General features: G+C 55.3%; 1 protein-coding gene across 1 annotated transcript; it reads right to left on the bottom strand.

Moving 5' to 3' along the window:
• Positions 1 to 4,073: 4,073 nt before the first annotated feature.
• LOC139233727 (zinc finger CCCH domain-containing protein 10-like) lies at positions 4,074 to 11,789 on the bottom strand. Its single transcript, XM_070864186.1, has 2 exons — positions 11,682 to 11,789; positions 4,074 to 5,741 (listed from the first exon to the last, which is right to left on the bottom strand). The coding sequence occupies exon 2, from the start codon at positions 5,690 to 5,692 to the stop codon at positions 4,796 to 4,798; it is 897 nt and encodes a 298-aa protein (XP_070720287.1). The 5' UTR covers positions 5,693 to 5,741; positions 11,682 to 11,789; the 3' UTR covers positions 4,074 to 4,795.
• Positions 11,790 to 14,825: the final 3,036 nt, after the last annotated feature.

Raw genomic sequence — 14,825 nt, 5'->3', positions numbered from 1 at the left:
CCCATCTTATTAAGAATTTTATTGACTGGTTCTAGTAAGAATATCGACAATCCATCCTATGACAAGACAACCATTTAAAAGCTCCAATTACTTGACTTAGAAATTGAAGAGTCGAGAGGCTATAAAGACTGATTGGATTATGACAAATAAAAGTACACATTATAAACACTGACTGGGCAGTACTATAAATGGCACCCTGTTGACTCCTTTTCTGTAACCATCATCATCGGGTTGGTCCCAGGTTCCTGCTGATCCCGATAGGGAGTAGTTTTGCTCGTCTCCGAGATGAGGTTCTCAAACACATAGGTGCCACAGAGCTGTCGCCCTTCCGGCCTGGTCCCGCCATAAGCCCAGCCAGAAGTGCCGCCAATTAGGGTCCCGGCCTTCAAGTGAGGCCTTGCGAGGGGCCCAGCCTCCTGGCAATCCTGAGAGGAGTCAGTGGCGTAGAAGGGAAGCACAGCCGGGAAGTTTTCACAGCTGCCGTGCTGGTCCAAGTGGAAGCAGGTATGCCGGCTCATCTACAGGCCGGAACCGGGGCAGGGAAGGAGCTGGACCCTGATGAAGAATTTTAAAGGTAAGGGCTTACAAAAGACTGGGGGGCAGGAACTAATGTTTTCTTTCTCCAACCCCCCGACCGACCCTGCTCACCACAGTTTGCAGCCGTTCAGGGGTGGGGGACACCCGCCCGGGTTAATACAACTAAATAACCGTCTCGTGTGAACTTCGGCAACAGGTCAAGGCCAGATGTATCCCGGTACTTGCGCTGTGCTCACTTGGCTATGTCCCTAACATGACTGAAATCCCATTTAAGAGCAGATCATTAAGTCTGGCAGGCATGTGGTCACTGGGCTGGATATTTCAGCAAGTATAGCCATATGTCGGTGTTTTTTTTCATGTAATCAGCCTCTCTGGTTAACAAACAATATTCTTGAGTTTCTCTAACTAACCTGCTTCACGAGCTTGTGTCGGAATGAGACACTAAATACTTCCCAATATGAGTTCCACAACCCCCCTCCCGCACCCCCAGTGTCAGCCAGTGACTCAGTGGGTAGCACACTCACCTCGCCATCAGAAGGTTGGTTCCAGTCCCACTCCAGGGACTTGAGCACATAAATCTAGGCCAACACTCCAGTGCAGTGCTGAGGGAGTGCTGCACTGTCGGAGGTGCCGTCTTTCGGATGAGACGTTAAACCGAGGCCCCATCTGCTCTCTCAGGTGGATGTAAAATATCCCATGGCACTATTTCGAAGAAGAGCAGGGGAGTTATCCCCGGTGTCCTGGCCAATATTTATCCCTCAATCAACATAAAAACAGATTATCTGGTCATTGCCATATTGCTGTATTAGAGTTACAAATTCATGTTATGACCATCCCAGAACGCCTGCCTCCATCAGTACTGTACCGAATTGTCAGCCTAGAATCTGCTCAAGTGCTAGAATACGGCTTGATCTTACACCTGTGACTCAGAGTGCTCTCGACTGAGCCAAGCTGACACAACTGTAATGACACACGAGATGGTAAAACTTAACTTCAATGGGGGCGCAATACTGGCGGGAGTGGATCAGCCGGCCAATTTGCTACTGCTGAGGAAGAATTGTACACTGTAGTACAGCTACAAAGCTGCAGTAACAGCTCTTGGTCTAACGGGGCAGTGAGAGCCAATCAGTAACCTGGTTTAACAAGTTCAGATTCCTCTTTAATAGGACACAGAGGACTACAGCTGTAAAATCCCCTTTCTGTGATTTCTAATGTTGGGTATTGTGAAGTACAATTAAAGAACTAAGTAGGGGCTGCCAGTGTCAGTAATTTGGGTTACATTGGTAAGTATTTCTTGACCTGCAGTCATAGACCACATAGGCCAGCCCACACTGCGATATGTGTGCGCACTAGGCCCGTGCAGAAGAGCAGGTCTCCAGTCGTCTTGGATAACCCATGCCACCGGACCAAAACTTAGCTCTGTCAAGCCCGTGTGGTGGCTGGTGTGCAACGGTCACCACACGTTAAAAAAAATCCACGCACAGGCATCTTCCACCCTTCCAAGATTTAGTTCGGGATCTGGAGTATTAGGTTTTGTCATTGAAACACCTGTGAACTTTTTGCCGTGGAAACAAGTCGACTCGAGGGACTGCCTACGATATGATGTGTGGGAGCTTGCACGCGCACAAGTTGGCTACTGCATTCCCGCATTACAACAGTGATCTCACTCCAAAAAGTGCTTCATTGGCTGTAAAGCGCTTTGAGACAACCGGCGGTCGTGAAAGGCGCTATATAAATCCAAGTCTTTTACATTCATTAAAACATCACGACTGCTGAACCGTCTGAATCATTCAAACAACTTCACGCCCAAGTAGCCAGTTACAAATCCCAGTAACAGAAGCCCCTTGAAAGGGTCAGCGGACACAATGGGCCAAAATGGCTTCCTTCTGTGCTGTAAATGTCTTACGATTCTATGGTTAGTGCGAGAGTATTGGACAGAAGAGTTTGTTTGGTGCAATTTAAGATGACACCTGTATTGAAACATTGGTGCAGCAGAAGCCAGTCTCTGCTGGGGATACGCAAATGTTTTACCAATTCCCAGACCATTCAGTGTTGAGTGTCAATCACACGGCTGTATATTGAAGTTCATTACAGCGTTGCAGCAGTTAGTTGAGCTTTTATTTCTAAATTTCCAATTATGAAATGTTAAGCTTGTGAGAATAATTCTGGGTGACCACGAGGTCAACTGGGAGTTGTCAATTCAGCGGTTTCTGCACAGAAGCTGTGCAGGTTTGGCCAAAGATTGGCCTCAGTTTGAACAACCTTCATTTTTCCAACCAATGCAATTGGATTTGACGGGCTGGAAATGAACACTGGCCGTCTGTCAAATGAATGTAAATAGCGACGGAGCCGAAACAGTGGAAGTGCTGGACTCCTGTAACACCAGACTTGCTGTGCAGTGCTCCTTGTGGTCTTTTCAAACTGTGACTAACATTTCCCTGCATATACAGAGGCAGACCCCCCCATATAGGCCAATGATTTACATTCAGATAGCAGGGGAGTGGGACTAGCTGAAGTGCTCTTGCAGAGGGCTGGACGGGCCGAATGGCCTCCTTCTGTGCTGTAACATTCCACGGTTCCATGAAATCGAGCTACTCCTCTGTATGATCTTCATGGAGTACCGCCATAGAAAATAAAGGAACTGTACCTGGTATTTACACACAATGGGCCAAGACTTAGTGCGAGCGTAGAGAGTGAGTGTTGGCAGACTACAGGAGGCACTGGGGAGAAGGCAGGAGTGGGAACCCTGGTTGATTAATCCAGAGCAGAGACCAAACGTGGGGCTCGACTGTTACCGTGGCGATGATGGGCGAACTCAAACACAGACTGGCGATCGCGTCTGGGCCCTTTCTGGTCCGTATGGTTCAGTCACTCACTTGACAAAGTTACTGAGCCGTCAGTGAAGTGTGCTTTTCTGTACAGTGTTTGCACCTGTTCAGATACGCACTGCATTTTAGCAGGTAAGTACGAAAGGTTCGCTTTTGGCTATTGCCAATTTGAATTTCACATTAGGTGAGTGGCTTTGGTGTTGACAGCCTATTTGTAACCTGCTCCAAAGTCATAATATTCTAGTGCACCGCCATTACTACCCACACAGAAATAGAAGCTCCCTCAGCACATTTAGTAGCCAAAAAGACGTAGAATCACAGGGGGCCGCCATTCGGCCCGTCGAGCCCATGCCGGCTTTCTGCAAGAGCACCTCAGCTCATCCCACTCCCCCGCCCTCTCCTCTGGTTCTCGACCGTTCTGCCAATGGGAACAGTTTCTCTCCATCTGGATTGGTGTTATTACAACTCCTTGCCCGATCCCACCCTGCGTGTGAAGAAGCACTTTCTGACATCACTCAACGGCCTGGCTCTAATTTTAAGGTTACGCCCCCTACCTACCCGAACAACTCCTGTAAGATGTGTATATCCACATCTGCCATGCCTTCTCCACGATGGTCTAAAAGTTGAACACATATTTAGGACAAATCAGAAGACGTTTTGAAGCCAATACGTGGAATTTTTGTTTGAAGAAGTGTAAACCGCGTGGGAGACAGACACAAGCAGTTGATGTTTATTTGCTGGTGGGGTTCTTAAACTGCAGAATTTACAAGATCATCTTCTAAACACAAGGTTCACTTTGACATTAGGGTCCATAGAAGCGGTGGAACATACGCAGACTATAAACGGACAGGCACGAGGCGTGAGAAAAACCTCAGAAAAACGTTAAAAATCACACTCAAACTCTTCGTATACGCTAACAGAAAATAGACACGTTGCAAAATGCACTGAGCATTTTTGAAATTAAACATAAAAAGGGGTTTTGGAAGCTGCGTGCCAAAGTTTACACTTGAACTCAAATGTTCTGGGCTACGGATCACGGTCCGCGCGTTGTTAAAGTGGGAACGTGGGAGCTCGCCGTGTCCATGGAGATTGCACCTGTACACCAGCCGGCTGGGACCACGCAGAGGCTCGGGATGGTGTGGCACGGAGTTGAAATGTTGTTGTGGGCTGAGCCGGGCTCAATGGCACGTGGGGCGACACACAGTATTCGACCCCGACCCCGCAAAGTCAGAGCGGGAAATGTTATGGGCATCCGGGGTGGAGTTGGACGCTTGCAGCAGTGGTAAAATGGAGGGGTTACCGGGATCGGGAATTACCGCAGCAGATTGCTAAGCACGCTGGGATTCTATCGATGAAGGTGCGCGGAGCGGTGGTTGCAGTCGAGCTCGGCGGTGAAACACTGCAGCGAGCTAGACGTGGGTTGGCTCTTCTTAGAGGGGCAACGGGGTGATCCGCATGCTCTGCGAGGCGATGGCGTAGCTGACCATGGGCGTGGTGGCGTGGCTCATGGTGAGGCAGGGGATGGGCTGGGCGATGGAGACGGTGACGGGCGCCATGGAGACGGGGGTGGCCAAGGTCTGGGCCAGGGTCTGGGCCAGGGCCAGCTCGGAGGTGAGGTGGGGGCCGGGGGCAGCGCTGGCTGGGGGGTGGGGCCCGGCGCCGGCTGACGGCACACCGCCCAGCTCGGACCGGCTCAGCGACGGCTGGCCACCCAGCGGGTTGTGGGCCTGCACGATGGTGTGGTTGTAGTCGCCGACGGCGGGCAGAGTCAGCCGGGGCTCGCCAGCGGCCGCCAGCGTCACCACCTTGGGCTGGCACCGGTAGTGGGCGTTCTGCTCCAGCAGCATCTCGTTGGTGGCCATCAGGTTGGACGCCTGCTTGTGCAGCTCCTCCACCCGCCTGCGCAGCATCAGGTTCTCTTCCTCCAGGTAGCGGTAGTCGACGGGAAAGGGCCGCGGCACGCCATAGTCGTACGAGTCGAAGCGCAGGCTCTCCACCGCCCGCCGCCGCTTCAGCAGCGGGTCGCCCAGATCGCCGGCACCGAACGGCTCGAAGCGGGCCAGACTGCCGGCGCCCTCCGGCTCAAGGTGGCGGAACTTGCAGCTGCCGCCCCGCTGGCAGTCGCCGTTCTGGTGGTCGCGGCAGACGGGCACCTCCCCCCGGCCGGCGGGCAGCTCCTCTGAGCCCGGCTCGCCCAGCTCCGGGTGCTGGTACTTGCAGCGCTTGCCCCGCTTGCAGACATTGCGCAGGAAGTCGCGGCACACGTTGGTCGCGCTGTGGCCGGCCGTGTCGCCGCCGCTGGTGAAGGCACCGTCCTTCTCCGGCATTCTGGTTTGTATATTTATTGCAAAGTAGAGTATTGCCGCTCTCCGCAGTCTGAAAAAGAAAGAAGGAAAGTTTCAGCTCTCGCACACAACTTTACGATTCACACCCGTGCCATGTGGCTCAGTGAGTAGCACCCTCGCCTCTGGGTCAGAAGGTTGCGGGTTCTTGAGCACATAAATCTAGACTGACCCTCCCAGTGCACTGCACTGTTGGAGGTGCCGTCTTTTGGTACCGAGGCCCCGTCTGCCCTCTCAGTTAAACGAAAAAGATCCCATGGCACTATTTCGAAGCAGAGCAGGGGAGTTATCCCCGGTGTCTTGGGGCCAATATTTATCCTTCAATCAACATTACTAAAAAAGATTATCTGGTCATTATCACATTGCTGTTTGTGGGAGCTTGCTGTGCGCAAATTGGCTGCCGCGTTTCCCACATCACAACAGTGACTACACTTCAAAAGTACTTCATTGGATGTAAAGCACTTTAGAGACGTCTGGTGGTCATGAAAGGCGCTATATAAATGCAAGCCTTTTATTTTTCATTTCTGAGAATGTGGGGGGTAATTTTGTCATTTATCCTCCCCGCCACCCAGACAGTATCCATTTAGAATAAAGAAACACCCAATTTCACAAGGAAAATGAGTACAGTATTTGAATTGCCTTCGGATATTTTCCAAGATTATCAAGCTATTTAAAGCCGGAATTGCATAGACACATTTAACATTAGCATGCGGGAGAAAGGAATAGAGGGTTATGCTAATAGAATTAGACGAGAATGGACAGAAGGAGGCTCGAGTGGATTGCTTGGGCCGAATGGTCTGTTCCTGTGTTGTATATTTGATTTAATTCCATGAATAGTCTAAATTTGTCAATTAAAAAGGAAAGCAAACAACTGAGACAGATTGCTATTGTTCTTTCCTGCTGTTGCTGCTAATATAAGATTTCAGAAAGCCAGTAACCCAGGATGGTTGTGTCAATCAGTATCGGTGCAGACTGGGACAGTGGCTTCCAAACATTCCTGCAGGAAGACTCCTTGCAAATACTGACACTTACTGCAATTCACCATTTCATAACCACCCCGAATGTCATTCATTTCTAATGTTCGCATCTTTTCCTAAGTCTGTGGGATCTCCATCCAACGTCTACAACTAACTGAGGTCCCCTCCCCATCCATCCCCCCTGCCCCTCTCACTTTCCTCCCTCCCCTTCTCTCTCTTCCCTCCCTGCCCTGTTTCCTCTCCCCTTCTCTCTTTCCTTTCCTCCTCCCCTCTCTCTCTCCCCCCCTTCCCCCTATCCCGGGGTTCCCTCTCCCCTCCCTCTATCCCGTGGATCCCTCTCCCCTCCCCCTATCCCGGGGGTCCCTCTCTCTCTCCCCTCCCCCTATCCCAGGGGTCCCTCTCTCTCTCCCCTCCCCCTATCCCAGGGGTCCCTCTCACTCTCTCTCACCCCTCCCCCTATCCCAGGGGTCCCTCTCTCTCTTTCTCTCTCCCCTCCCCCTATCGCGGGGGTCTCTCTCTCTCTCTTCCCACTCCCCCTATCCCGGGGGTCTCTCTCTCTCTCTCCCCTCCCCCTATCCCGGGGGTCTCTCTCTCTCTGCCCACTCCCCCTATCGCGGGGGTCTCTCTCTCTCTCTCTCTCTCTCTCCCCTCCCCCTATCCCGGGGGTCTCTCTCTCTCTCCCCTCCCCCTATCCCGGGGGTCTCTCTCTCTCTCTTCCCGCTCCCCCTATCCCGGGGGTCTCTCCTTCTCTCTCCCCTCCCCCTATCCCGGGGGTGTCTCTCTCTCTTCCCTCCCCTGGGGGTGTCTCTCTCTCTCTCTCTCTCTTCCCTCCCCCTATCCCGAGGGTCTCGGTCTCTCTCTCCCCTCCCCCTATCCCGGGGGTCTCCCTCTCCCTCACTCTCCCCTCCCCCTATCCCGGGGGTCTCTCTCTCTCTCACTCCCCCCTCCCCCTATCCCGGGGGGGGTCTCCCCCCCTCCCCCTATCCCAGGGGTCTCTCCCCCTCCCCCTATCCCAGGGGTCTCTCTCTCTCTCTCTCTCTCTCTCTCTCTCTCTCCCCCCTCCCCCTATCCCGGGGATCCCTCTCTCTCCCCCCTCCCCCTATCCCGGGGGTCCCTCTCACCCCCTCCCCCTATCCCAGGGGTCTCTCTCTCTCCCCCCTCCCCCTATCCTGGGGGTCTCTCTCTCTCCCCTCCCCCTATCCCGGAGGTCTCTCTCCCCTCCCCCTATCCCAGGGGTCTCTCTCTCTCTCTCTCTCCCCCCTCCCCCTATCCGGGGGTCTCTCTCTCTCCCCCCCCTCCCCCTATCCCGGGGGTCCCTCTCTCTCTCTCCCCTCCCCCTATTCCGGGGGTCTCTCTCTCCCCTCCCCCTATCTCAGGGGTCTCTCTCTCCCCCCTCCCCCTATCCTGGGGGTCTCTCTCTCTCCCCTCCCCCTATCCCGGAGGTCTCTCTCCCCTCCCCCTATCCCAGGGGTCTCTCTCTCTCTCTCTCTCCCCCCTCCCCCTATCCGGGGGTCTCTCTCTCTCTCCCCTTCCCCTATCCCGGGGGTCTCTCTCTCTCTCTCTGCCCACTCCCCCTATCGCGGGGGTCTCTCTCTCTCTCTCTCCCCTCCCCCTATCCCGGGGGTCTCTCTCTCTCTCCCCTCCCCCTATCCCGGGGGTCTCTCTCTCTCTCTTCCCGCTCCCCCTATCCCGGGGGTCTCTCTCTCTCGTCCCTCCCCCTATCCCGGGGGTCTCTCTCTCTCTTCCCTCCCCTGGGGGTGTCTCTCTCTCTCTCTCTTCCCTCCCCCTATCCCGAGGGTCTCGGTCTCTCTCTCCCCTCCCCCTATCCCGGGGGTCTCCCTCTCCCTCACTCTCCCCTCCCCCTATCCTGGGGGTCGCTCTCTCTCTCACTCCCCCCTCCCCCTATCCCGAGGGGGGTTCTCCCCCCTCCCCCTATCCCAGGGGTCTCTCCCCCTCCCCCTATCCCAGGGGTCTCTCTCTCTCTCTCTCTCTCTCTCCCCCCTCCCCCTATCCCGGGGATCCCTCTCTCTCCCCCCTCCCCCTATCCCGGGGGTCCCTCTCCCCCCCACCCCCTATCCCAGGGGTCTCTCTCTCTCCCCCCTCCCCCTATCCTGGGGGTCTCTCTCTCTCCCCTCCCCCTATCCCGGAGGTCTCTCTCCCCTCCCCCTATCCCAGGGGTCTCTCTCTCTCTCTCTCTCTCTCCCCCCTCCCCCTATCCGGGGGTCTCTCTCTCTCTCCCCTCCCCCTATCCCGGGGGTCCCTCTCTCTCTCCCCCCTCCCCCTATTCCGGGGGTCTCTCTCTCCCCTCCCCCTATCTCAGGGGTCTCTCTCTCTCTCCCCCTCCCCCTATCCCGGGGGTCTCTCTCTCTCTCTCCCCCTCCCCCTATCCCGGGGGTCTCTCTCTCTCCCCTACCCCTATCCCAGGGGTCTCTCTCTCTCCCCTCCCCCTATCCCAGGGGTCTCTCTCTCTCTCTCTCCCCTCCCCCTATCCCAGGGGTCTCTCTCTCTCTCTCTCGCCCCTCCCCCTATCCCAGGGGTCGCTCTCTCTCTCTCTCCCCTCCCCCTATCCCAGGGGTCTCTCTCTCTCCCCTCCCCCTATCCCAGGGGTCTCTCTCTCTCTCCCCTCCCCCTATCCCGGAGGTCTCTCTCCCCTCCCCCTATCCCAGGGGTCTCTCTCTCTCTCTCTCTCCCCTCCCCCTATCCCAGGGGTCTCTCTCTCTCTCTCTCTCCCCTCCCCCTATCCCAGGGGTCTCTCTCTCTCTCTCTCTCCCCTCCCCCTATCCCAGGGGTCTCTCTCTCTCCTCTCCCCTCCCCCTATCCCAGGGGTCTCTCTCTCTCTCTCCCCTCCCCCTATCCCAGGGGTCTCTCTCTCTCTCTCTCCCCTCCCCCTATCCCAGGGTCTCTCTCTCTCTCCCCTCCCCCTATCCCAGGGGTCTCTCTCTCTCTCTCTCCCCTCCCCCTATCCCAGGGGTCTCTCTCTCTCTCTCCCCTCCCCCTATCCCAGGGGTCTCTCTCTCTCTCTCTCTCCTCTCCCCTCCCCCTATCCCAGGGGTCTCTCTCTCTCTCCTCCCCCTATCCCAGGGGTCTCTCTCTCTCTCTCCCCTCCCCCTATCCCAGGGGTCTCTCTCTCTCTCTCTCCCCTCCCCCTATCCCAGGGGTCTCTCTCTCTCTCCCCTCCCCCTATCCCGGGGGCCTCTCTCTCTCCCCTCCCCCTATCCCGGGGGTCTCTCTCTCTCCCCTCCCCCTATCCCGAGGGTCTCTCTCTCTCTCTCTCTCTCCCCATCCCCTATCCCGGGGGTCTCTCTCCCTCTCTCCCCTTCCCCTATCTCAGGGTCTCTCTCTCTCTCTCCCCCTCCCTATCCCGGGGTCTCTCTCTCTCCCCTCCCCCTATCCCAGGGGTCTCTCTCTCTCTCTCTCTCTCTCTCTCCCCTCCCCATATCCCGGGGGTCCCTTTCTCTCTCTCTCTCCCCTCCCCTATCTCAGGGGTCTCTCTCTCTCTCTCTCTCTCTCCCCCTCCCCCTATCCCAGGGGTCTCTCTCTCACTCCACTCCCCCGATCCCGGGGGTCTCTCTCTCTCTCCCCCTCCCCCTATCCTGGGGGTCCCTCTCTCTCCCCTCCTCTCCCTATCCCGGGGGTCTCTCTCTCTCCCCCCCTCCCCCTATCCCGGGGGTCTCTCTCCCCCTCCCCCTATCCCGGGGGTCTCTCTCTCTCTCTCTCCCCTCCCCCTATCCCGGGGGGTCTCTCTCTCTCTCTCCCTCCCCCTATCCCGAGGGTCTCTCTCTCTCTCTCTCTCTCCCCTCCCCCTATCCCGGGAGTCTCTCTCTCTCTCTCTCTCTCTCCCCTCCCCCTATCCCGGAAATCTCTCTCTCTCTCTCTCCCCTCCCCCTATCTCAGGGGTCTCTCTCTCTCTCTCCCCCTCCCCTATCACGGGGTCTCTCTCTCTCCCCTCCCCCTATCCCAGGGGTCTCTCTCTCTCTCTCTCTCTCCCTCCCCTCCCCATATCCCGGGGGTCCCTTTCTCTCTCTCTCTCCCCTCCCTATCTCAGGGGTCTCTCTCTCTCTCTCTCTCTCTCCCCCTCCCCCTATCCCAGGGGTCTCTCTCTCTCTCTCTCTCTCTCCCCTCCCCATATCCCGGGGGTCCCTTTCTCTCTCTCTCTCCCCTCCCCTATCTCAGGGGTCTCTCTCTCTCTCTCTCCCCCTCCCCCTATCCCAGGGTCTCTCTCTCACTCCACTCCCCCGATCCCGGGGGGTCTCTCTCTCTCTCTCCCCTCCCCCTATCCCGAGGGTCTCTCTCTCTCTCTCCCCTCCCCCTATCCCAGGGGTCTCTCTCTCTCTCTCCCCTCCCCCTATCCCGAGGGTCTCTCTCTCTCTCTCCCCTCCCCCTATCCCGGGAGTCTCTCTCTCTCTCTCTCCCCTCCCCCTATCCCGGAAATCTCTCTCTCTCTCTCCCCTCCCCCTATCCCGAGGGTCTCTCTCTCTCTCTCCCTCCCCCTATCCCGAGGGTCTCTCTCTCTCGCCCCTCCCCCTATCCCGGGGGTCTCTCGCCCCTCCCCCTATCCCGGGGGTCTCTCGCCCCTCCCCCTATCCCGGGGGTCTCTCTCTCTCTCTCTCCCCTCCCCCTATCCCGAGGGTCTCTCTCTCTCTCTCTCCCCTCCCCCTATCCCGGGGGTCTCTCTCTCTCTCTCCCCTCCCCCTATCCCGGGGGTCTCTCTCTCTCTCTCCCCTCCCCCTATCCCGGGGGTCTCTCTCTCTCTCTCTCCCCTCCCCCTATCCCGGGGGTCTCTCTCTCTCTCTCTCTCCCCTCCCCCTATCCCGGGGGTCTCTCTCTCTCTCTCCCCTCCCCCTATCCCGGGGGTCTCTCTCTCTCTCTCTCTCCCCTCCCCCTATCCCGGGGGTCTCTCTCTCTCTCTCCCCTCCCCCTATCCCGAGGGTCTCTCTCTCCCATCCCCCTATCCCGGGGGTCCCGGGCCCACAACAACAACAAAAACGCGACCCTACCCGCCGAGCGATTCCTCCGACGCCAAAGAGCCGCTTCCGCTTCTCCCAGCCAAGAGACACCTACTCCGACAGCCGCGCGGAACTCCCGCGCCAACGAGCACCGCTGTGGTCCTCCAGCCAAGAGGTGCCGCACTCCCAACCCCCTCAGTTGTTGTTGGGTTGTAGAGCAGCCATGGGGTCAGGGGTCAGACTGAGCTGGGCCTGAAGGAGCAGATTGAACAGTAACTTGCAAAAAGGCACTTGGATCAAAGACTTGCACTTATATAGCGCCTTTCACAACCACCGGGCGTCTCAAAGCGCTTTACAGCCAATGAAGTACTTTTGGAGTGTGGTCACTGTTGTAATGTGGGAAACGCGGCAGCCAATTTACGCACAGCAAGCTCCCACAAACAGCAATGTGATAATGACCAGATAATCTGTTTTTGTTGTGTTGATTGAGGGATAAATATTGGCCAGGACACCAGGGATCACTCCACTGCTCTTCTTCGAAACAGTGCCATGGGATCTTTTACATCCACCTGAGAGGGCAGACAGGGCCTCGGTTTAACGTCTCATCCGAAAGACGGCACCTCCGACAGTGCAGCACTCCCTCAGCACTGCACTGGGAGTGTCAGCCTAGATTTATGTGCTCGAGTCCCTGGAGGGAGACTTGAACCCACAACCATCTGACTCAGAGATGAAAGTGCTGCCCACTGGGGCGGGGCGGGAGGGGGGGTTGTGGAGCTCATATTGGGAAGTATTCAGTGTCTCACTCCGACACAAGCTCGTGAAGCAGGTTAGTTGGAGAAACTCAAGGATATTGTTTGTTAACAGAGAGGCCGATTATATGAAGAAAATCGCCTGCATATGGCTATACTTTACTTGCTGAAATATCCAGCCCAGTGACCACATGCCTGCCAGACTTAACAATCTGGTCTTAAATGGGATTTCAGTCATGTTAGGGACATAGCCATGTGAGCACGGCGCAAGTACCGGGATGCATCTGACCTTGACCTGTGCCGACGATGCCAAAGTTCAAAGGGTTACGGGACGGTTATTTAATTGTATTAACCTGGGCGGGTGTCCCCCGCCCCTGAACGGCTGCAAAATGTGATGAGCATGTGGGGGTCATGTGGTCGGTCGGTGGTTGGAGAAAGAAAACATTAGTTCCCCCCCGTAGTGTTTTGTAAGCCCTTACCTTTAAAATTCTTCATGAGGGTCCAGCTCCATCGTCCCCGCCCCCACCCCCCGGAAAATTGGGCCCGATTCCGGCCTGTAGATGGGCCGGCATACCTGCTTCCACTTGGACCAGTACGGCAGCTGTGAAAACTTCCCGGCTGTGCTTCCCTCCTGCGCCACTGACTCCTCTCGGGACAGCCAGGAGGCTGGGCCCCTCGCAAGGCCTCACTTGAAGGCCGGGACCCTAATTGGCGGCACTTCTGGCGCGCTCCTGCTGGGCTTATGGCGGGACCAGGCCGGAAGGGCGAAAGCTTTGTGGCACCTATGTGTTTGAGAACCTCATCTCGGGAGACAAGCAAAACTACTCCCTATCGGGATCAGCGGGAACCTGGGACCAACCCGATGATGATGGTTACAGAAAAGGAGCCAACAGGGTGCCATTTATAGTACTGCCCAGTCAGTGTTTATAATGTGTACTTTTATTTGTCATAATCCAATCAGCCTTTATAGCCTCTTGACTCTTCAATTTCTAAGTCAAGTAATTGGAGCTTTTAAATTGTTGTCTTGTCATAGGTTGGATTGTTGATATTCTTACTATAACCAGTCAATAAAATGCTTCATAAGATGGGGGTACAGTAGCATAGTGGTTATGTTCCTGGAATAACAATCCAGAGGCCTGGACTAATGATCCAGAGAACTTTGCTCAAACCACAGTAGCTGGGGAATTTAAATTCAGTTCATTAAATAAATCTGCAATAAAAAGCTAGTGTCAGTAATGGTGACCATGAAACTACTGGATTGTCGTTAAAAACCTGTCTGGTTCATTCATGTCCTTTAGGGAAGGAAATCTGCCGTCCTTACCCGGTCTGGCCGATATGTGACTCCAGACCCACAGCAGTGTGGTTGACTCTTAACTGCCCTCTGAAATGGCCCAGCGAGCCACTCAGTTGTACTAAACTGCTGCGACCAAGTCAACATTGGGAGCACCTTCACCACCTTCTTCTCGAGGGCAATTAGGGATGGGCAATAAATGCCAGCCTTGCCAGTGATGCCTACATCCCATAAACGAATAAATAAAAAATTCTGCAACTGGCAGACTGCTTGGACATGCAAATCAGTGAAATATTGACCATTATTTTCTAACAGCTTCAGTGGCTAGATAGGTTTAACTGGATGGTGTACATGATGATGCACGGAGTAATGATGGGCTGTTTGGGGCTGGGATGGGGCGAGACTTCTTCACTCGGGGAGTTGTTGGCCTGTGGGGTTCCCTGCCGCGGAGAGTTGTTGATGCCGGTTCATTGGATGTGTTCGGGAGGGCGTTGGATGTGGTCCTTGCGGCTGGGGGGGGGGGGTCAGTGGGTGTGGGGGGGGGGGGGGGGTGCTGGGATGGGTGATCAGCCATGATCTTGTTGAATGGTGGTGCAGGCTCGAAGGGCCGAATGGCCTACTCCTACACCTATTTTCTATGTTTCTATGTAATATTAATATCTGGAGTCAGTGTTTTTTTTTGTTGCACATTATTTCTTCCCAGGGTTAACTGTTCCAATTGCACAGTACTTAAGAACATAAGAAATAGGAGCAGGAGTAGGCCATATGGCCTCTCGAGCCTGCTCCGCCATTCAATACGATTATGGCTGATCTGATCATGGACTCAGCTCCACTTCCCCGCCCGCTCCCCATAACCCCTTATCCCCTTATCATTTAAGAAACTGTCTATCTCTGTCTTAAATTTATTCAATGTCCCAGCTTCCACAGCTCTCTGAGGCAGCGAATTCCACAGATTCACAACCCTCTGAGAGAAGAAATTCCTCCTCATCTCGGTTTTAAATGGGTGGCCCTTATTCTAAGATCATGCCCTCTAGTTCTAGTCTCCCCCTTCAGTGGAAACATCCTCTCTGCATCCACCTTGTCAAGCCCCCTCATAATCTCACACGTTTCGATAAGGTCACCTCTCATTCTTCTGAATTCCAATGAGTAGAGGCC

The sequence above is a fragment of the Pristiophorus japonicus genome, chromosome 21 (genome assembly GCF_044704955.1).
Source record: "Pristiophorus japonicus isolate sPriJap1 chromosome 21, sPriJap1.hap1, whole genome shotgun sequence".
Taxonomy (NCBI): Eukaryota; Metazoa; Chordata; class Chondrichthyes; family Pristiophoridae; genus Pristiophorus; species Pristiophorus japonicus.
Note: the sequence above shows the minus strand (reverse complement) of the source record. Positions and strands in the feature narration are given on the sequence as shown.